The sequence below is a fragment of the Gymnogyps californianus genome, chromosome 2, assembly GCF_018139145.2.
Source record: "Gymnogyps californianus isolate 813 chromosome 2, ASM1813914v2, whole genome shotgun sequence".
NCBI lineage: Eukaryota > Metazoa > Chordata > Aves > Accipitriformes > Cathartidae > Gymnogyps > Gymnogyps californianus.
Window position 1 is genome coordinate 4,471,630 of NC_059472.1, and position 21,913 is coordinate 4,493,542.

Genomic DNA, 21,913 nt, shown 5'->3' on the forward strand with positions numbered 1-21,913 from the left:
GGGCCGCCAGGGAGGAAAAGGGGCGCGTGCCTACGAGGGAGCTTTATAATGGCGCCCCGAGCCAATCGCAGACCCGGCGAACTGAGACGCAACAAAGTCGTCAGCGCCGCTGCCCAACCCGTGACGGGCAGGGCAGCTCTGACCAATGCTGTCAGGGAAGCGCTCCGCCAATCGCAGTGTAGCGAGGGATGACGGGAGCGTCGGCAGGGCTCAGACGGGCGTAGCAGCGCCACAGCGGCCATGGCGCGGCCCGGCCCGGCCCGGCCCAGGCAGCCTCGTACGGCCTCCGGGGGGCGCTGAGGCTGCCTGCCTGCCTGCTGTGCCTGCCTGCCTGCCTGCCTGCCTGCCTGCCTGCCTGCCTGCCTTCTCCGGCGCCGCTGCTGCCTCCCGCCCCGTGGGGCCACTGCGTGCCCGGAGCCGGGTCCTGCCTGTGTCCCGGCGCTGAGCGGCCCCGCCCGGCCCGTGGGAAAGGCCCTTCCTTTCCCGGGCGGGCAGGCACGCTGCCGTCTTCTCCGCGGCTGTACGCGATCCGGACATCTCCGCATTAAATATGTTGTCTCCTCGTAGAGGTCTTTTTTCCCCCCTTCTTGTCAGAAAAAAAAAAATAGTCTCAAGATGTGTCGTTATTATACTCAAGAGAGGGAGTATGGACTGTGAAGTACCAAAAAAAGGAAAATGCAATATGGAATACTCATCAGAGCCGACACCGTTGACGTAATGATTGACCAAGGGATTAACGCAGTGGACGGGAGTGGCTGGCACCTGCTTGTTCTGTGCGTCCAGCAGTGTCCCCAGACCTTCGATGGAGATACAAACTAATACCATTTACGTCGGAATACAGAATTGCCAATTTTTGTTAATGTTCTCCAAAAAAAAGTCAATATGTACCGTGTTCTGGATTTAATCAGTGCTGTTATTTAGAGTGTCATTGCTTGGCTAAATGTACAATTTTCTGTAATGCACATATGTAAAAAAATTTAAAAAACAAAGGGCGTAGAATGAGCCATTTGTGAAAACATCCCACTTCCCGACTTCTGCATAACTTTGTAACCTTATGAGCCTTAGCAAATTCCAGCATGTCACTCTGAAAGAATAATCAGATTATGAAAAAGAAATGTTCTCTAATTTTTATATGTTCTTGACAGATGCGCATTTGACGGGCATCACTCGAGAGTCAGGCAGAGTACAGTTTACGTGCCATAGTGCTTGCGCAGAGTCCTGGGACATGGGATGGATTTAGACCTTTGAGAAGGTGCCTACAGGAAGGGCTGAATCAATTGTGCTCTGTCTGTTGCTCTTTCAGGAAATGAAGTCCCCTTCAAACTGCGGTCCAGGTAACAGGGAAGTCAACAGAGGCGTTTCAGGTGAGTCAAATGTGGCTGACTCAGTCAGGACTGCGTATTTTTATTTTAAACGGTGAATTGGCAAGACAGGCATGTTTCTCATTCCTTCAGAAAGATGGGAGACAGCTTTGAAAATATTTTTTTCAAAAAGAGCAAGAGAAAATAGTTATTTTGAGCAAGAGGTGGGTGCTTAACTGAATCAAAATATCTTCCCCACAAAAACAGAGCTTTATTTTCTATTTATATGCAATCAACCGACTTCCAGACAAGAGTGAAGTTACTTAAAATAAACAGCATTTTTTCACAATGTTGTTGATGCGAGCTGCTCCGGAGCCGGCCCAGTCCGCAGCGGAGCAGCAGATCTTGGTGCACAAGGGGGGTTCCTGAGGCAGGGAAACGCCAGGGCAGCGGAGAGACCTGCCAGGAGCCGACAGCTCTTGCAAGAGATGCTGACGAGAGGCCTGGGCATTGCCAGAGCAACTGCGGCCACCCCCCCCCACCTATAAAAAGCAGCCTAGGGTGTGCTAGCAACCAGAGTGAGCAAACGGCATGGCACGGCAGTTTGCACGGCAGTTTGTGCAGGAAGGCCGTCATCACCCTACCAGCTATATAGGTCAGTTCAATTGGTGGTCATCACCCTCCTAGAAGGAGCTTAGCTATGGTATCCACCCGGCAGAAAGCCATGTCCTCTGCACTCACCAGAACACATGTGGCAACTCAGACAGGGCTCCCAGGAAAACATGCAGCCATCCAGGTCTCAGGCTGCAAGGAGTGCCAGATCCTTTCACTGGTAACCGACAGCAGTAGCAAGAACACCTGTGTGAGGTGTGACCAAGTGGATGACCTGCTTAGCTTGGTGGCAGAGCTACGAGAGGAAGTAGAAAGGTTAAGGAGCAGCAGGGAGTCTGAGAAAGAGATAGACTGGTGGAACCATGCTCTGCCCTCCCTGAGACAGAAACAGGAACAGCCACCAGAAAACACCCAAGATCAAGGAGATCCTGTGTCCTCCCCCTACTAGGCTGAAGGCAGTAGCTTAAAGGAAAGGAGTGAATGGAGGCAAGTCTATGCCCAGGTATGGGCATGTCTATGGGCAAGTCTATGCCCAAGGTCTATGTCCTTGCCTACCTTGCCTTCCCAGGTGCCTCTGTACAACACGTATGAGGCTCTGGATGTGGAAGGCCAGTCAATGGATGATGTGGATGATGGTCCCTGTACACCAGAGGTGTTGCCAAGGTCAGAAAGGCCTAGCACCCATATCACAACCACCTCCACAAGGAAGAAAAGGCGAGTTATAGCTGTAGGTGACTCCCTTCTGAGTGGAACAGAGGGTCCAATATGCCAGATAGACTCTCCTCTTAGGGAAGTCTGCTGCCTCCCTGGGGCCTGGGTTAAGGACATCACTAGGAAACTTCCTAGCCTGGAACGGTGTATTGGGTTTGCGTGGCAAGGTTTTGGTAGCGGGGGGGGGCTACAGGGGTGGCTTCTGTGAGAAACTGCTAGAAGCTTCCCCTATGTCCGATAAAGTTAATGCTAGCGGGTTCCAAGACGGACCCGCCGCTGGCCAAGGCCGAGCCAATCAGTAACAGTGGTAGCGCCTCTGTGATAACATATTTAAGAAAAGCAAAAAAAGTTACAGGGGAGTTGCAGTTGCAGCCAGAGAGAGCGGAGTGAGAAGATGTGAGAGAAACAACTCCGCAGACACCAAGGTCAGTGGAGAAGGAGGAGGAGGAGGTGCTCCAGGCGCCGGAGCAGAGAGAGAGATTCCCCTGCAGCCCGTGGTGAAGACCATGGTGAGGCAGGCTGTCCCCCTGCAGCCCATGGAGGTCCATGGTGGAGCAGATATCCACCTGCAGCCCGTGGAGGACCCCACGCCGGAGCAGGTGGATGCCTGAAGGACGCTGTGACCCCGTGGGAAGCCTGCGCTGGAGCAGGCTCCTGGCAGGACCTACGGACCCGTGGCCCCATGGAGAGAGGAGCCCACGCTGAAGCAGGTTGGCTGGCAGGACTTGTGACCCCGCGGGGGACCCATGCTGGAGCAGTTTGTTCCTGAAGGACTGCACCCTGTGGATGGGACCCACGCTGGAGCAGTTCGTGAAGAACTGTAGCCCGTGGGAAGGACTCACATTGGAGAAGTTCATGGAGGACTGTCTCCCGTGGAAGGGACCCCACGCTGGAGCAGGAGAAGAGTGTGAGGAGTCCTCCCCCTGAGGAGGAAGGAGCGGCAGAAACAACGTGTGATGAACTGACCCAAACCCCCATTCCCCGTCCCCCTGCGCCGCTCGGGGGGAGGAGGTAGAGAAAATAAGGAGTAAAGTTAAGCCTGGGAAGAAGGGAGGGGTGGGGGGAAGGTGTTTTAAGATTTGGTTTTATTTCTCATTATCCTGCTCTAATTTGACTAGCAATAAATTAAACTAATTTTTCCCCAAGTCGAGTCTGTTTTGCCCGTGACGGTAATTGATGAGTGATCTCCCTGTCCTTATCTCGACCCACGAGCCTTTCGTTTTATTTTCTCCCCCTGTCCAGCTGAGGAGGGGGAGTGATAGAGCGGCTTTGGTGGGCACCTGGCATCCGGCCAGGGTCAACCCACCACAAACGGCCCTCAGACTACTACCCATTACTGCTCTTCCACGTGGGTGGCGATGAAGCCGCAATGTGTACTCCAAGGGCAATCAAAACAGACTTCAGGGCCTTGGGACAGTTGCTAAGGGAATCTGGAGCACAGGTAATTTTTTCCTCTATCATTCCAGTTGCAGACAGCGACATTGGAAGAAACAGACGGGCCCAGTCTATTAATACATGGCTCCGTGGCTGGTATCACCGCCACAGTTCTGAGTTTTTCAATAATGGGATGATCTACATGGCACCAGGCCTACTGGCGTTGGATGGGATTCACCTTTCTCAAAGGGGGAAGAGGGTCTTTGCTCATGAGGTAGCAGGGCTGATTGATTAACAGAGCTTTAAACTACACTTGAAGGGGGAGGGGGATAATATCAGGCTCGCCTGTGACAGACAAGCCATGGGACAACATGCCAAGGTTAGAGGGACGGGGTGCTAGTAAGGACCCTCAGCCTGTTGCTCTGAGACTTGCTGGGTACGCTGGAGCGCACTTGAAGTCTTACAGAGATGAGCCAGGTGCTCCTGAGATAATACGATGCAACAGGGGAACACCAGTGAAATATCTCAAAGGAATTAAGGGGTGTTCCTCTAAGAAGGTGACACGTCCAACAGCCCAGCTGAAGTGCCTCTACACCAATGCACGCAGCATGGGCAACAAACAGGAGGAGTTGGAAGCCACCATGCTGCTAGAAAGCTACAACCTAGTTGCCATTACTGAAACTTGGTGGGACAGGGAGGTGATTCGAGACAGCCAGCATGGCTTCACCAAGGGCAAGTCTTGCCTGACCAACCTAGTGGCCTTCTGTGATGGAGTGACTACATCAGTGGACAAGGGAAGAGCTACGGATGTCATCTATCTGGACTTCTGTAAGGCCTTTGCCACAGTCCCCCACAACATCCTTCTCTCTAAATTGGTGAGAGATGGATTTGATGGATGGACCATTCAGTGGGTAAGGAATTGGCTGGACAGTTGCATCCAGAGAGTAGTGGTCAACGGCTCAGTGTATGGATGGAGATCAGTGACGAGTGGTGTCCCTCAGGGGTCCATATTGGAACCAGCACTGTTTAATGTCTTCATCAATGACATAGGCAGTGGGATCAAGTGCACTCTCAGCAAATTTGCACATGACACCAAGCTGAGTGGTGTGGTTGACACACCTGAGGGAGGGGATGCCATTCAGAGGGACTTGGACAAGCCTGAGAAGTAAGCCCATGTGAACCTCATGAGGTTCAACAAGGCCAAGTGCAAGGTCCTGCACCTGGGTCAGGGCAATCCCCAGGATCAATGCAGGCTGGGGGATGAAGGGATTGAGAGCAGTCCTGCCAAGAAGGACTTGGGGGTACTGGTGGATGAAAAGCTGGACATGAGCAGGCAATGTGCGCTTGCAGCCCAGAAAGCCAATTGTATCCTGGGCTGCATCAAAAGAAGTGTGGCCAGCAGATCGAGGGAGATGGTTCTGCCCCTCTACTCCACTCTTGTCAGACCTCACCTGGAGTACTGCTTTCAGCTCTGGAGTCCTCAGTACAAGAAAGACATGAACCTGTTGGAGGAGGTCCAGAGGAGGGACAAAAAAATGATCAGAGGGCTGGAACACCTCTGCTGTGAGGACAGGCTGAGAGAGTTGGGGTTGTTCAGCCTGGAGAAGAGAAGGCTCCAGGGAGACCTTCTTGCAGCCCTTCAATACTTAAAGGGGGCTTATAAGAAAGATGGGGACAGACTTTTTAGTAGGGTTTGTTGCGATAGGACAAGGAGTAATGTTTTTAAACTAAAAGAGGGTAGATTCAGACTAGATATAAGGAAAAATTTTTTTACAATGAGGGTGGTGAAACCCTGGAACAGGTTCCCCAGAGAGGTGGTAGATGCCGCATCCCTGGAAACATTGAAGGTCAGGTTGGACGGGGCTCTGAGCAACCTGATCTAGTTGAAGATGTCCCTGCTCATTGCAGGGGGGGTTGGAATAGATGACCTTTAAAGGTCCCTTCCAACCCAAGCCATTCTATGATTCTGTCATAAATAAGTCAAACTTTCAAAAATAAGCTTGAGCAAAATAATTCAAGAATTTGCAAAAAGCCTGAAAGCTTAGAGTCCTAGAATGACAATTTTCCATTACCAGCAAAGCGTATCCAACAGCCTACTATTGTGATGCTCCTTCATAAAAATCTGAGGATTTATTAGACCATTACAAGTAAAAACTGAGGTAGGCAAGAGGGACTTGACCTCTTGTATCCATCCCTTCTTCACGATCAGAAACAACTCAAAGTTTCACTAAGTGAAGATTTGACACTACTTGCTGCTGGAGATGATAAATGCAGAGCGTTGCAGCACTTAACTTGTGGGTGCTTAACCCTATTAGTGGGGTCACCAGCTCTGAATTTAAGCATGTACTTAAACTTCCTGTACAAGGCACAGGGCAAATGTCTACATTTTTAGTACCTAACTCAAAGTAGCAAATAAATGTATCCTTCCATTAGGATCTAATATCCTGGAACCTGTCATTGTTAGGTGCTTGAGGATGGGATTTCACAAATGACTTGCATGAGCCTGCCTTGTCTGTCCCTCACTCCAGTGTCGCCATGGCCTCCCACGTGAAAGCACTCAGAGGTGTGCCGATAGGTCCATGAGACGATCTGACTGAAAACTAGCAACATGGAAAGAAAAGATTCCTTTTCAATCAAATGAACTTGCCAATGATGGTGGCCTGGGAAACGAGTAACAGACATGTGCAAACAAAATTATAGGCTTAATAGAGACCAATCATAATTTGCTTATGAAGGAAGTTCATATATAGTATATAAGTATGTTCCAAATATCAGAAGCAGAAACTGGAGTTTGTTCAAGAGCATCAGGATGTCAGATTAACTCCTAGTACAGCACCTCTGGAAATGTACAGCTTGTCAAGAGGCTAAAAAAACTGCAGGAGACCCAAGCTATTCAAATAAGAAACATTCCCTCCTAAGTGGATCCCACACCAGATTACATTTATATATGTGAGGAAGGAACTGAAGATTAGACCAGCCCACATAAGGAGCTGCTCAGATAGCTATTACTTTATGCCTAAAGGTACTGCCAGCTAAGAAACCCAACAATCTTAGATTCAGCATCTGAAACATCTGCTCCACTGAAAACATCCTGTGTTAAACAGAAAGTAACTTATTTTGCAGGATTTAAATAGTGGCTATATATCATTGCTCTCTTTAGACAGCAGAGGAAATCTAGCTTCACTGAACTTACAGGTTCTCTGTATTCCAGCAATTCTCGTTGCAATGATCAGCATGTTTAGTGCTGTTGTACTGAAACTGAATACATTTGGGGACAGTATGCAAGCATTCCTGTTGCTTGTGGATATGAAGAAAGGTGAATGATGGGGGCCAGCTTTTTCTATTCTGCTTTAGTGGTGAAAGTAGGAACGGAAATTTGTGTGGGCCCTAACAGAGGGAGGAGGAACACTGATAATGGTTCTGATACAACAGTCCTTAAGCTAAAAATTATTAAAAATGCTGATGCATTGTTAAAAGAATAAAACATGAAGACCTAGAATTTAAATGTGACATTCACATTAAGCTTAGGCTTTGGTTGGTAAAGATGTTAATTAAAGGAGATTCGCCTACATCCTGCTTCATGGCTGTCTTGCTGCGTCTATTGAGTGACACTGATAAGGCTGCTCTGGAGGGGGTCAGAATAAAGTTATGATGAAAACAAATCACTATGTAATAAGTAAGCTAAAACCCAGTTTTTCTGCTTCCCAAAGCTTTTTGAAGCCTAGCTATCCAGTCAAGATTGCTGGTTAATAAAGCTCAATTCTGAGGCAGACCAAGTGGTAAGGTCTAGAAATTTGTAGTGGTATGTGCTTTTCACCTCTGATCCTCTAACTGTCTATACTTTGTACAATCTATTTAACACATCGCCATCCATTTGGAGCAGGACAGTCTCCATTCTAGATGAATCTATAGCAAATAGATGGGGGCTTTTAAAAAAAAAAAAAAAGTGTACATGCTTCTTTGTATTCTGCGATTCCAGGGTAGTGAGTTACTTCCACGGTGATGAGTTACTGGGACTTGGTCTAGAAAACCAATGTTCTGGTTTAGGATGACAATAAAACTGCGTTGCTAGCAAGCTGTTATAGGATAGCATAGGAATGTCTTCATGATAAACAAAACAAGTAACTTGAGTATGAAACGTCCCAGAGGTGGGTATTTTACACTTAGAGGATGGTAATGAGCAGTGGCAGAGATTTGGCTGGATGTGCTTGCGCATTACTTACCAGCCAAGAAAGGAAAACATCAGCAAGGTGTGGATGAACTGAGGTGATTCTTCCTTTCTTAAAACAGCCTTTTCCCAGCTCTCAAGGCTGCACTTTTTCAATGACCAATAACTAACCATAAGTGAGTCATTGATGGTTTGGGGGCCTTTGCCTTCTGCCCGCACCCATAGTTTCAGGGCCCTTGCTGTTATCCCACACTTAAACATCACAGCATGAGACACCTGGTATCAAGTTCCAGTTCACAGAGTAAGCTCTCACACAAGTTGGTAACAGGTCTGACAAACCAGGATTGGGGCCTTCTGGAGTTAGTATGAGGCCTATGGCCTGTTAATAGCAGGACAACAGTATTTTCACCAGACATTAGGTACAGAAGACAACATTTCAAAACATGAAACAACACATGAGTTAAAAACTTAGCCAGGTATAAGACCAGCAGGTAGGGAAGTCATTTGCACACCCAAAAAGGAGAAAAGATATGACTGCTTGATGGAAAAGAAAAAAAAAAAGCAAGATTCCTTTAACCTCTAAATTGGTTTTGTATTGCTCAGAATCACTTACATCTTCTGTATAGACACCATAGTCTAGACACCACAGTCTCCTAAAAGCAATCACTGTATGACAGTGAGAGGACTTAAAAGTAGATAAGCCATTTTAGGTTGTCTTTTTTACTACAGTCCACCTTAATCTCTGTACAGTTCCCTTTTTCTAGTAGTTCATTACTTTTTTCTTGTTTAAATTGTTCAAATGGTCTAAATTGTTCATTGGCCCTTGGAGGATCCTAATTTGGCTATACAAGCCTATATCTCCTGGTCTTAGCAATTAGCCACACTAATGAACTTCAAGTTGTTCATCATCATCAAGAGTAGGAAGGCTCTACAGAGGGATCTGGACAGGCTGGATTGATGGGCCAAGGCCAATTGTATGAGATTCAATGAGGCTAAGTGCCTGGTCCTGCACTTGGGTCACAACAACCCCATGCAATGCTACAGGCTTGGGGAAGAGCAGCTGGAAAGCTCCCCAGCCGAAAAGGACCTGGGGGTGTTGGTCGACAGCCGGCTGAGTATGAGCCGGCAGTGTGCCCAGGTGGCCAAGAAGGCCAATGGCATCCTGGCTTGTATCAGAAAGAGTGTGGCCAGCAGGACTAGGGAAGTGATTGTCCCCCTGTACTTGGCACTGGTGAGGCCACACCTCGAATACTGTGTGCAGTTTTGGGCCCCTCACTACAAGAAAGACATAGAGGTGCTGGAGCGTGTCCAAATGTCGTGGTTTAACCCCAGCCAGCAACTAAGCACCACACAGCCGCTCGCTTACTCCCCACCCCAGTGGGATGGGGGAGAGAATTGGAAGAGTAAAAGTGAGAAACTCATAGGTTGAGATAAAGACAGTTTAATAAGTAAAGCAAAAGCCACGAACGCAAGCAAAGCAAAACAAGGAATTAATTCACTACTTCCCATCGGTAGGCAGGTGTTCAGCCATCTCCAGGAAAGCAGGGCACCATCACACATAACGGTTACTTGGGAAGACAAAACACCGTAACTCTGAACATCCCCCCCTTCCTTCTTCTTCCCCCAGCTTTATATGCTGAGCATGACGTCCTATGGTATGGAATATCCCTTTGGTCAGTTGGGGTCAGCTGTCCCGGCTGTGTCCCTTCCCAACTTCTTGTGCACCCCCAACCTCCTCGCTGGTGGGGTGGTCTGAGAAGCAGCAAAGGCCTTGACTCTGTGTAAGCACTGCTCAGCAATAACGAAACCATCCCTGAATTATCAACACTGTTTTCAGCACAAATTCAAAACATAGCCTCATACTAGCTTCTTTGAAGAAAATTAACTGTATCCCAGCCAAAACCAGCACACCAAAGAGCAACAAAGCTGGTGAAGGGTCTAGAGAACAAGTCTTATGAGGAGCAGCTGAGGGAACTGGGGTTGTTTAACCTGGAGAAAAGGAGGCTCAGGGGAGACCTTACCGCTCTCTACAGCTACCTGAAAGGAGGTTGTAGCAAGGTGGGTGTTGGTGTCTTTTCCCAAGTAACAAGTGATGGGACAAGAGGAAACAGCCTCAAGTTGTGCCAGGGGAGGTTTAGATTGGATATTAGGAAAAATTTCTTCACCAACAGGGTTATCAAGCATTGGAACAGGCCTCCAGGGAAGTGGTTGAGTCACCATCCCTGGAGGTATTTAAAAGATGTATAGACATGGTGCTTAGAGACATGGTTTAGTGGTGGACTTGGCAGTGTTAGGTTAACGGTTGGAATCGATGATCTTAAGGGTCTTTTGCAACCTAAATGATTTTATGATTCATGCCAACACCTTCACCCAAAGGCAAGAGGTTAAAGTCTTTCTGACTCTCAAGGGAGGGAAGGTGTTGGTAGATAATCAAGTTGCTCTGATTTCGAGTCACAGTTTATGTGCAGCTAACCAGAACAGTCATCCCCTCCTGCAACTGTTTTCCACTGTTCTCTGCAGTTGTGCCTACTGTGCCATAGTGAGTCTGGGTTTTGGGTTTTTTTTTTTTTATTTGACAAAACAGCTGTAGACTATTAAGTTGTTTTCTCCAAGTTTGTTCATGAACAGTCTCAGGTACAGTATTTGCTTCCTTTAGCTTCTTTTTGGGAACTACTTTTCTCCCTAGCTGGGTTTTTGTTGTTTTGGTTTTTTTTCGCTGATAACTAGGTTATTAAAACAAAGAACAAAACTCTGTTACTACTTAGAACTGTAATAATCAGCATACCTAACATATCCCCAATAGGTGGTGCTGCATCTTTTTCATAGTGTTTAATAGTTGTATTGTTGGCCCTATCACCTAGAAAAGTTAAGTCTTTCTTGAGTGAACTGAAGTTAGTAATCTAATAATAATAAATACTTCAGGGTTTTTTTATAAATAAGTATTGCAATTCATTTGGCAAAAGAAATCAAGTGTGGCTTTGTAGCTTTGTAATTAGGACAGTCATCTGGTTGTAGAAAGACAAAAATCAGATTTTGGTCCCTCTTCCATGGATTACTTGTGATTAAATCAGTAACTGTAAAATAATAAACAGTCCCCGGGGAGGGGACCAGAACCCTCAAAGTCTTTGTAACCATGTGAACACATTAAAGCATGGAGTTGTGGTCATCTTCATGTTTGTTCTGATCTCACTCATTTTATATTCTTATGCAAAGCAGAACACAGAATATGTGAGAAGGCTAATGCATGCACTCCAGGATAATATCTTTCTCCAAGGCTTTCAATACGGTTTCCCACAACGTCCTCCTAGAGAAACTGATGCCTTACGGTCTAGACAAGTGGTCTGCGCGGTGGGTGGGGAACTGGCTGACAGGCTGCACCCAGAGGTGGTGGTAAATAGCTCCTTTTCAAACTGGCAACCTGTCACAAGTGGGGTCCCCCAGGGATTGATATTGGGCCCAACGCAGTTTAATATCTTCATAAGTGATCTGGATGATGGGGTCAAGTGTACCCTGATGAAGTTTGCTGATGATACCAAACTGAGTGGGGAAGTGGACACTTTGGAAGGGAGAGCCACTCCGCAGGAAGACCTGGATAGGCTGGAAGAGTGGGCTAATAAGAACCTTATGAAGTTCAACAAGGACGAGTGTAAGGTCTCGCACCTGGGAAAACATAATCCAGGAGTGCAGCACAGGCTGGGATCTACCCAGCTGGGGAGCAGCTCCGTGGAAAGGGACCTGCGGGTCCTGGTGGACAAGCAGCTCAATATGAGTGAACAGTGTGCTGCTGCGGCAAAGAAAGCCAACAGGACGCTGGGTTGCATCAACAAGGGCATCACCAGCAGAGATAAAGTCATTATCCCATTCTATTCAGTGCCTGTCAGGCCACACCTGGAATACTGTGTTCAGTTTTGGTCCCTGCTATACAAAAAAGATGTGGCCAGGCTGGAGAGGGTCCAGAGAAGGGCCACAAAGATAATCAAAGGACTGGGAAGCCTGCCATATGGGGGAAGGCTGAGAGTACTGGGTTTGTTCAGCCTTGAGAAAAGAAGGCTTAGGGGAGCCCTTATCACCATGTTCTAGTATTTAAAAGGTGGCTACAAAGAAGATGGAGACTCCTTTTTTACACGAAGTCACATGGAAAAGATGAGGGGTAATGGGTACAATGGGAGATCCCGATTGGACACAAGAGGAAAATTTTTCACAATGAGAACAATCAGCCATCGGAATAATCTCCCCAGGGAAGTGGTGGATTGGACGCTTTTAAGATTCGGCTGGACAGGGTGCTGGGCCATCTTGTCTAGACCGTGCTTTTGCCGAGAAAGGTTGGACCAGATGATCCCTGAGGTCCCTTCCAACCTGGTATTCTATGATCTTAAAAGTCAGGCCAGTTGAGAGCTGGAAAATGTAAGCTTAAATCCCCTCAGAGTCAAGAATAGAATTTACATCTTTCTGCTCCAAGTAAAAGTTTTTTCCACTGTATCATCGTTATCAATGACTAAAAGACATTTATAAACTGTGGGCTTTTTAAATTAATTTAGTTTAAAAAGGGAAGGGTTGTTACTTAGTGAGATCAATATATGTTTTCTCATCAAAAGAACAGCCATATCATTTGTCACTAGCCTATTTGTATCTAAAATATTTTGCCCAGATTGCTCCTGCTGATATAAATTGTTTTTAAAAGCTGTTCCTAAATACCATCTTTGCTTCCAAAATTATTAGAAAATGCTCAGTTTTTCCAAAACTAATAATTCCTTCTTTGAGACATATCAGTTCTGGGAAATGTCAGCTTGAAATCCAGCAGTTATGATAGGTATTGTGTCCAACAGTCACTCAATTTTTTCTTTAAAGAAACCTGATTTTAAGTGTTTAAGCAATTCTTCTTATACTACTATATAATCGTTAATATAGCATATAAAGAGCATGTATAAAAGAATGCTTTTCTAGAGCTTTCAAACCACTCTTTCAAACCAAACCTTTTCAAAAACCGAGGTCTTTTTTGGGTGAAAGTGCCTGGTAAGACATAATTAGGTTTCATTGTGCTCCAAAACATCAATTGTGAGTGACAGAAAGCATTAGAAATAAAGCAAGTGACATGGCCCAAAATGAATGTGCGTCCTGTTACTTCAAGAACAGAGGTGGAAGAGAGCTGTAACTCTCCTTTCCTCAGTAACACAGAAATGCTGCTGGAAGTGTGTAGTAGCATGAAAATAGCCTCCAGGAACAGCAGGACTTCTACAGGAGAAAACAGTGCTTAAATAAAACTATTTAACTAATTTATTATTTAACAGATTGTGCAAGTCTGCAGTCATGTATACACAGCGATAAGCCCTTTTGCTTATGAAGTGCTAAATCCACAAAAATCAGCTTTAAATCAATACGAGTATATTGCACTCTAGGATGTTCCAGGTATTAATTGCTGTTTTTGGGATCTCTGTTTTCCAGGGAATTTCTGAAATCAATTGCAGAGTATCCTGTGGAGTCCAAGAGAACTGTGGGATATGTGTTTATTGTTTTGTGAAACCTCCCCTTATATTTCACCTATCTTCTGTTGCTTGTTAGCTTGTTATTTTCAACCTGCTAGCAGAGTACCATAATCTACTTCTTTTTTTTTCTTTTGCAATTGTGTGAGGTATCCAATGAAGTTCCATGTGGGTACATCCCTTCAGCATGTGAGCTTCACTGACTGTTGCTTTCAGGACAGGATTTCACAAGAAGAATGATGTAGAAAGGTGAGACAGAATTATCTGTGTTTATGTGTCCAACAGTCAGTCAATTTGGGTTTTGTCTATCTATAGGACAGGGATGGCCATTTTCCTGGAAGTCTGTATTGAGCTCATTCCACACATCTATGAACATGATCTGATGGAGGTTAGCTTCAGTGCTGCTAGTAAGGGTGATCAAATTAGTCAAGTGGACTTTTCCAGAAACCTTTCAGTGTATTTTTATGCTCTCTTGTACTTAAATGCAGAAGGTCTAACAGGCATGATAGTATGTGTAATGTTAGAGGGAGTTATCTTCCTAATCAGATTGAAGAGATTGATTTAAATATAGTATCAAAAAAATTAGATGTCAACACAGGGACTGCATGGTTTCCCCCTGTCACCTCAGCATTTCGTACTATCTAATATTGGCAGAAAGGCCAAATTTGCCTCAGATAACTCTCTTCTGGCTCTTAGTTCGGGGATTTCTCCCCTCCCCCTCCCCCCATTTTCAGCCTCTAGTAAGGTTATATAGCATAAACCAGAAATTATTGGTGGTTGTGCAAAAATGTTACCCAACTCCTGACAGAGAGGAAAACAGCAACCCCTTGGCCAGCTCCCTTGTTTGTCTTTATAATTTTGCTAGAGCTACTTGGCTTTACTCTAGAACTAAAGTTGACCCATGATTTTGTCCTTTATTTGTTTATAGTTACTGGTAAATCTTTACTTTCCAGCAACTTGAGGAGCTTGGAATGCAGACAAATCCAAAATCACTCCAGTGGAAACTCTAGTGGTGACAATGGTTTCAGGAACAGTGCACTTGAAGTGAAAGCTGAGCTGTTAATAGCAACCCTTGAATAGCTAGAAGTATGACCCAACAGGAAGAGTAAACATACAGCTGATGTAGCTTTGGAACAGTGAGATGCTTCTATATCACTTCAAATATGAACTGATGAGGGAGGATATTAATTGGTTCGATGAACCATACAAGCCGTATGTTCGCCTCGTCCTTTGGCAGATAATATTTACCGAAGGAATTCAGTTGACTTTGAAGGGACTTGACTGTTCTGGGATGAGAACTGCATTTTTTTTTTTAAAGGCTTCCACATCATAATGGAGTAGGTGAATGAAAGTATGGATCATAGCTGCTATACTGTAATTCTGTAGGTAACACTTTTTGGTGGAAGCGAGCATCATTAACTTGCTCTTTGCCTCCTCAGCAGGTTTAACATTTTTTTTCCTACTTTCTCCTCCTAAAAGGAAGAGGTACCAATTAAGTGATTACAAAAGGATGATGATTCCTGCAGGAATCATCATCGATACCTCCTGGGTCTCAGTGCATCATACTGACCAATACTATGCCTCTTTCACATTATTGCTAGTTGGTATTCCCCCGTACTAAACTCTACATACATACAGAGATTATCTGGTTGTACAAGCCAGTAAGGTACCACACCACAGCTGGGTTTCATAGAACAAAAAGTGAATGTGGTATGGAGGTGTGAGATCCATGAGGTAAGTGATCTGAGGTTTTCACAGCAGCGTTGCCTTTGTCTCATAGGGCATTGGGGAGGAATAAAAGAAGTGAAACAAATCCAATTTTCAAGTACACAGGGTGTTCAAGATCAAGCAGTACGTGTTATATTGATGCCATTCTACCATCCCTTTTAAACATGCATAACTAGGCAAACTGCCTTGAAGGAGAGGTAGTGGAGAGAGAGCTAGAGGCACACAGTTATTTTCCAAGGTCTCATTGAAAGACAGAACAAGTCTCTAGCAGTCCTGGCTGCAGCATACACTTTTAGTTTGACTGTTGATGTTGCACCTGCCTAAGGCAGAGGCTTGGTAAAAAGGAGCCATGGTTCATCTTGGTGGGTGACTCCAGGGCCTAGAAAGGCTCCTGCTGCAAATGGTTCGTGTCTGGTTAGCCACATTGGCAGGCTGTAAGAAGAGCAAAGCACAACGTGCGTGGGTACTGACGGCAGGGCTGGGGAAGAGCTGTTTAGATCCAGTTGATGAAATTCGTGCGGGGGTGGAGAAGGAGGCGGCAGAAAGGTGGTCAGCTCCAATGGGCGGACTGGAGGCGGTGGGCGAACAGCTCGGCCCGGGCCCACCGCGCGGCCCGGCTGCGGAGAGCGGGCCCCTCGCCGGGGGGGGGGGGGGCGGGCCGCCCTGTTTCCCGCCCGCCGCGGGGGCCGCGGGCGGCAGGGCGGAGGAGCCGGCAGCGGGCGGAGCGCCCCTTCCCCGTGACCCCGCGGCTCCTCCCTTCTCCCCACCCACCTCCCCGCTCCTCAGTGCCGCCGAGTAACCTTGTTTCCCGGCGTCGGCCCGGCCCTCCTCCCTCTTTTCTTTTCTTTTTTTTTTTTCTTTCCCTTTTTCTTTTCCTCCCCCCTCCCCTCCCCTTCCTCCTCCTCCCCCTTCCCCCGACAGCGTAGCCGGGGCTCGGGCTCGCTCCCTCCCCCCCTTCCCTCCCCTCGAGCTGCTGCCGCGGTAGGGACCTGGAGAGAGGCGCCGCCTCCGCCGCCGCACACGGAGACATGTACCCGGGAGCCACCTCCGCCGGACCCGGTGAGGCTTCGGCCGGTTTTGTTTCCCTCCTCCGGGCCTCCCCCGAGCCGCCGGAACGACTTTCTGTTTCTCTCTCGGGGCGGCGGGGTTTGAGCTCGGCGGCCGTGCGTGTGGTGTGGTGTGTGTGTGAGGGGGGTGACCGTTGGCGCACGAGGCGGTCTGTCAGCGCGGGAGGCGGCACGAGCCCCCTTTGCGGCCAGCTCTGCACCCCCCGCCCCTTAGCGCCACGAGGCGGGGGGCGCGAGGCGCCAACGGCTGGCGGCGAGGCGTTGCGGGGGGGGACACCCCTGCGCGAGCGCGCCCCCCCCCTCCGTCCCCCCCCGCCCCGGCTCGGGCCTGGCTGGAGCCGCTGAGGCCGCGGCCGGCCGCGCTCGCGTGGGAAGGAGGGGTCAGGCCGCTGCCGCCACCTCGGGGAGGGCGGCGAGCGAGCCTGCGTGTCCGGAGGCCCCTTTTAGGGGAGGGTCGCCTTCCCCTGCTCTCCTCTCCCCTCCCTCTGCCGCGGCGGGAGGCTGGCCCCGGCCTGAGGTGGGGGAGGCGAGCCCCGAGGCGGCGGGGAAGGAGGGGCGGGCGGAGGGGGGCGAAGCGAGGGGGGCTGCTCCTCTCTCCTGGGCGAGAGGTCCCCTCACGGGGCTCTGGTAGCCGCTGCGGTGGCCGCTGGGGTGGTGGGAGACGGCAGAGATTTCCCTCCTCCGCCCCTTCCCCGGCTCGCCGCCGCTCCGTCCCCGGGGTGTCCCCTCGGCTGTGCGCTACGTGCTGCCTTCCCCAGGCCAGCGCTTGGCTGTTCCTGCCAACTCAGCCTCCTGCTGGCAGGGCGGTATGGACTGGGGTCTCCATTTCCTCCCTCCCAGATCCTCGTAGCGGCTGCATCCTCCTGGGCTAGCCTGGGATACCTGTCTCGCCGTGCACAGAAGTTCAGGCCGCTGTGGCCGTGTTTCCCTAACAGCGTGTTTGTCAACGACTGTGCTGTGCTAGTTTGTGTTGTTTAGAAGTAGGTAAACCGTATCCAGATGTCGGGTAGGGCTGGAAGAGGTTATCTGCTTCATGAGATGTCTTCAGGCTCCGTTGTGTAATGAAATCTGGGAGCAAAGGAAAGATGAGTGTAGAGAGAAGAAAGGTTACCAGCTCGCTCAGGGATGTTTAATATTATTTAGGGGAAAGATAGGTTAATACTGTGGGAGTTTGTGCAGTTGATATGGGAAAGTGTTTTTTCTTTTTAGTGCTAGGCTGTTGCTGTGGTGAGAATTCTTTTCTTATGTAGAAACTACGAAGTTTGGGTGACTGGTACCTAGTTTTCTTCTAGAAAAGTTTCAAAATAAGTGGAACTATTTTATATTACTGTTCTCAACAGTTTTGCATAAAATGTTTTCCCTTAGAAGGCTAATCTAGCAAAGAATAGTGTAGTGAAATGTAGGACCTGTAGCTGAGATGTCTTTTACTGCTTCTCTTACGAATGCTTCTACTATAAGAGCATTCATATCTTAGGATCCACTGCTAGGTGCTGGCTTCTTTTTTTTCTCTCATTTCTCTGATTCTCATGAAGGGACAAGTATCAAGAAAGGCAATCAGGATGATTGTTTTCCTCTTAGAGTACAGCTCCTCTGTTTTTACTTTCTTGCTTCTCTTTCTACAGTGCATGAAGACTTTCACTAGACACACCAGGAAGATAGGTCTCTGCAGCTGTGTGTATCCAGACTGATGTTCAAGATTTTGCTTGTGTATGTTCATGTATAACATCATTTGCACATTTCAGTACCAATAACTGTGTATAACTATTGATGTAATCATTTGGTGGCTTCTAGTGTCAGGTTCTCGTGCTCAGGTACAGGTTATACTTTCAGCGTACAGGTATTCATGGTGCTCAGATTGTGCTGTTGTTGCTAAGGCTGTTATGTTCACCTCCTATTGATACACCTTTTTCAAAATTGCACATAAGGAGGCAAATAATTGAAAATATTGCCAGTGTATGGGCTGAGAGTAGTTTTACATGTGGGAGTCTCTTTATCTTCCTTTATTTGCGCTCTCTCTGATCCTACCACTCTCCCTTGCACTCAGAATGATCTTACTTCCACGGCACCAGCGTTGGTGGCTGGTTTACCATCAGAGACCCACATTCAGTGCGTAAGGGTGTTTTCCCCTTACTGGAACAATCCTCTCTTAACTTCGGGCTCTTGATAGAACAACCACTATACTTTTACTGAGTCCTCGATTGCTACGTGTTACTGGTGTGTGTCTCGGGCTCCTGCTATTCTGCTTCCTCCAGCCAAGCGCATCTGTCTTGTTTACTTCCTAGTTTATCTCTGTGGCTCAGCCCTTTCCCCCTGTGCAGAGCTGGGCAGTGACGGTGTCTGTTCTGGGGTATGAACTGTGAGTTGTTCTCCAGATCGTGAGGCTCTCCGTTTCCTTCCTGTGAAATCATCCACAGAGAGCCTTAGCAGCACAGTGGCTTCTAGCAGTCCAAACAGCTTCCTGCTCCACACCAAATCATAAGGCAGAGCATTTGAGTAGAGTTTTTTAAGAGAGCATGGCTGTACTGTGAACCAGTCTGGAAATGGGGACTGTCAGCAGGATGCTGATAGTCTTGTGTAAGGCTGTGTGTGGCCCGCGAGCTGCCAGTGAAAGTCCCCTTCCATACGTTACTCTGATACCTATAAAATCAATGTACGCTGAAATCCTGTTCAGAGGAGTGAGCAAGAAGTGTGGTTTACAACCATTCACTGAGCCGCAGCTGCTGTGAATGCACAAGAACTCCAGCCTCTACATGTCTGTCAGCACATCCTTGACACCGCTTAAATGCTCCATTCATATCTCCTGTAACTTAGATCTTGCCGCTGTTTGCTTCTCCAAACGTTGCTGATGCATACAAGCTACTTTGCTCTTCCAGCTCCTGTTGCCAAACTGGACACCGCAGCCAACCCCGTTCTGAGGGTGCCTGTGGTGCTGGCCTCCTGCCAATGTAATCGCTCAATTTGCCACAGGGTTTGCTATTTTAATCTTAATTCTTTTTCTGGAAACAGTATAAAGCAAGTTAGGAGGCCGTATCTGACTAATTTCAAAAAATTGCTGCCGAGTGTGGAAACTTTGTTCAAACATGCAGTTACATTGGGAGTAAGATTTTTTTTTTTTTTTTTTAATATACAAGAGGGGGGACATCACGAAATCACTGTTTTCATGGTTAGGAAACCTATGATCCCTGTTCCTTTTTCCCCAGTAGTGTTTGAGTTCTTGATTTGGTGTTGAATTTGCTGAAACATTGTGCCCCATACACTTTTTTTGCCTTCAGGAAATGGTGAAAAGTAAAAAAATCTGAAAATATGAGAACTTTTTTTTTTAAAGGAAAAGAAGTTTGATACTGCTGCATTTTGGTGGATCATTTTCTAGAAGGGCAGAAAAATGTCAAAGTGGTGTAATAAAAATACAGTCGTTCAGTTTAAAGAATGGATTAAAACTTGTGTAAACTTCTGTAACTTACACTGATTGGTATTCGTGTATTTATAAATTCTAAACTTCTCACGCTTTGAAAGGATACTTGATTTTTGCCTGCTACTCAAGTTCTTAATTTATTGTTGAAGCAGCAGTTGTCTGAAAAAGAGTGTCTTTGAAGGGGGTTATGGCTTTGCATGTAAAATATAACCTTTCTTTCCTAGCACAAGAAACAACGTTGAGTCCTCTGTCAAACTAGTGAAACTAAGGTTGTTTTCTCACTTGTTGTTTAGTTGTAAATTACCTCTTTAAAATTGTTAATAGACTGTTGAAACTTTTAAGTCTTTCTTGTTTTTCAGTGTGTGTACTTGTTTTTAACTCCCATATATTTTCTGGAAGATATGCGATGGTTGGATGTTGATTCTCTTTAGGACTCTTTAGTCCTAAAATGTGGTGCAGGGAAGGGTGTGCTCATGCCTTACTTGGGGTGGTAGAAACGGCAACATCTTCATCTCATGGAATTTAACTCCACCAGCGTCCTCTTAGCTCGTGCCCCAGTAGCAGCAAGAACTCCCATGAACCTCCTGTCAAGGGTCTGCCCTTCTCTTCTTAGAAAGGCTTTTTGTATTCTTTTGGAGATGGATCTGGACCTGCTGCTACTGTGCTGGCTCTGCTGGTATCACAGAGTTGCCTAGTTTCTTTGGCTTAATTTTAGACAGTAAATTATGTTGAAATTCATTGTAAGCTGCCATACATAGAAGAGGAAATGTGAACTTAATGTACAGCTTCAGCTCTCTTCCTTTTTGCATGAGAATTTTTCCTTAAATTTAAATTGCATTTAACAACATTACAGCCTACAAAATGCAGTGTAACTTTTTCAAGCATATTGTTGTCGTGGCCAGTATATTTTCCAGAGGAAGAAAAAGATTGCATATTATTATGTTGTTTCAGCTAGCTGTGTAGTTTTAAGGTGGCTTAAAGATGAGGTAGTCATTTGATGAAAAGATAGTTGATGTTGTCATATGTGTGAACCAAACTTTCTCCTTAGTGAATTGAAGTAAACTGTTTGCTGTGTGAAAAGTGAAACATTTTTTTCAGCAGTGATTCTCTTGTTGACTCTGCAGTTTTATGGGATTTTGTACACTTACTTTTCCTTTGTGTTGAAATTTTTCACTTCTGCAGAATCATCGTGTACTCATACATACTTAGTGGTGTGTTGTAATGTATATAGAAAGAGAACAGCCAAACCTTCCTGACTTCCAGGAAAGTACCACTTTCACAATTTGTATACCCTCTCCTGCACTACTATCACCACCAGTCTTCCTCTATTTCACAGAAGGCTGGGAAAGGGAGTTAAATGCTTTAACTCTGTAAGAGAAAGTATGTCTTAGATTATCATATGATGGTCTGTTCTTCTACCCACTTTGAACAGTATAGGAGGGAAAGATTTTTCCATTTCAGAAAATAGCCCTTCTAAATACTTTTGGCCGTCCAGAAATGGCAGGGATTGTCGATGGACGTGGTAAGCTTGTAACTGCTAAATTGACTTTGCTAACATACCCAGTTCTCACTAATTAGGAGCTTTACATGCCTAATGAAAGTGTTGTTTGTGTTGGCTAAGCATGTGCCGACAATAGCTTTACAAAACTTCTAAGACTTGTCAAAATTTTGTTGTGCATTGCCTCTCTTATTTCAAGTTTTAAAGAAATACTTGGTCATATTTTTAGTGATGGAATTTCTAATACTCAGACTACCAGAAAATATTACTAAATTTGAAAATTAAGAAAAGTCAACCTCCAGTATCTTATTTTTGGTAAGTTATGAACTAGAAGAAAATAGCTGGTGGAAAATATTACGTAGTTTTAACTGTAGTGGCTGTGGGTAGGGATCTGTTCCATGCATTGTCCAATTAATTTGCTTTAGTATCGTGCATCCTTTCTGATGTACGCACAAAGCAGCCCACTAGAATGTAAAGTATCTCTTATCCTATCGACTAGGGAAGTGCAGCACTTTCCAGCTTGGTGCAGGGGGGTTTTTGTTATCTTTTCCTATTTATTGTA

At 46.4% G+C, this 21,913-nt stretch overlaps 1 protein-coding gene across 1 annotated transcript in view; it reads left to right on the top strand.

Annotated features, from left to right (window-relative positions):
- The first annotated feature begins 16,358 nt into the window (after nt 1-16,358).
- AGO2 (argonaute RISC catalytic component 2) overlaps nt 16,359-21,913 on the top strand; it is a 56,638-nt gene continuing 51,083 nt past the window's right edge. The window contains exon 1 of the mRNA XM_050890663.1: nt 16,359-16,433. Within this exon, the coding sequence (XP_050746620.1) occupies nt 16,403-16,433 (31 nt within the window). The 5' untranslated portion in view covers nt 16,359-16,402. The remainder of the gene's footprint in view (nt 16,434-21,913) is intronic.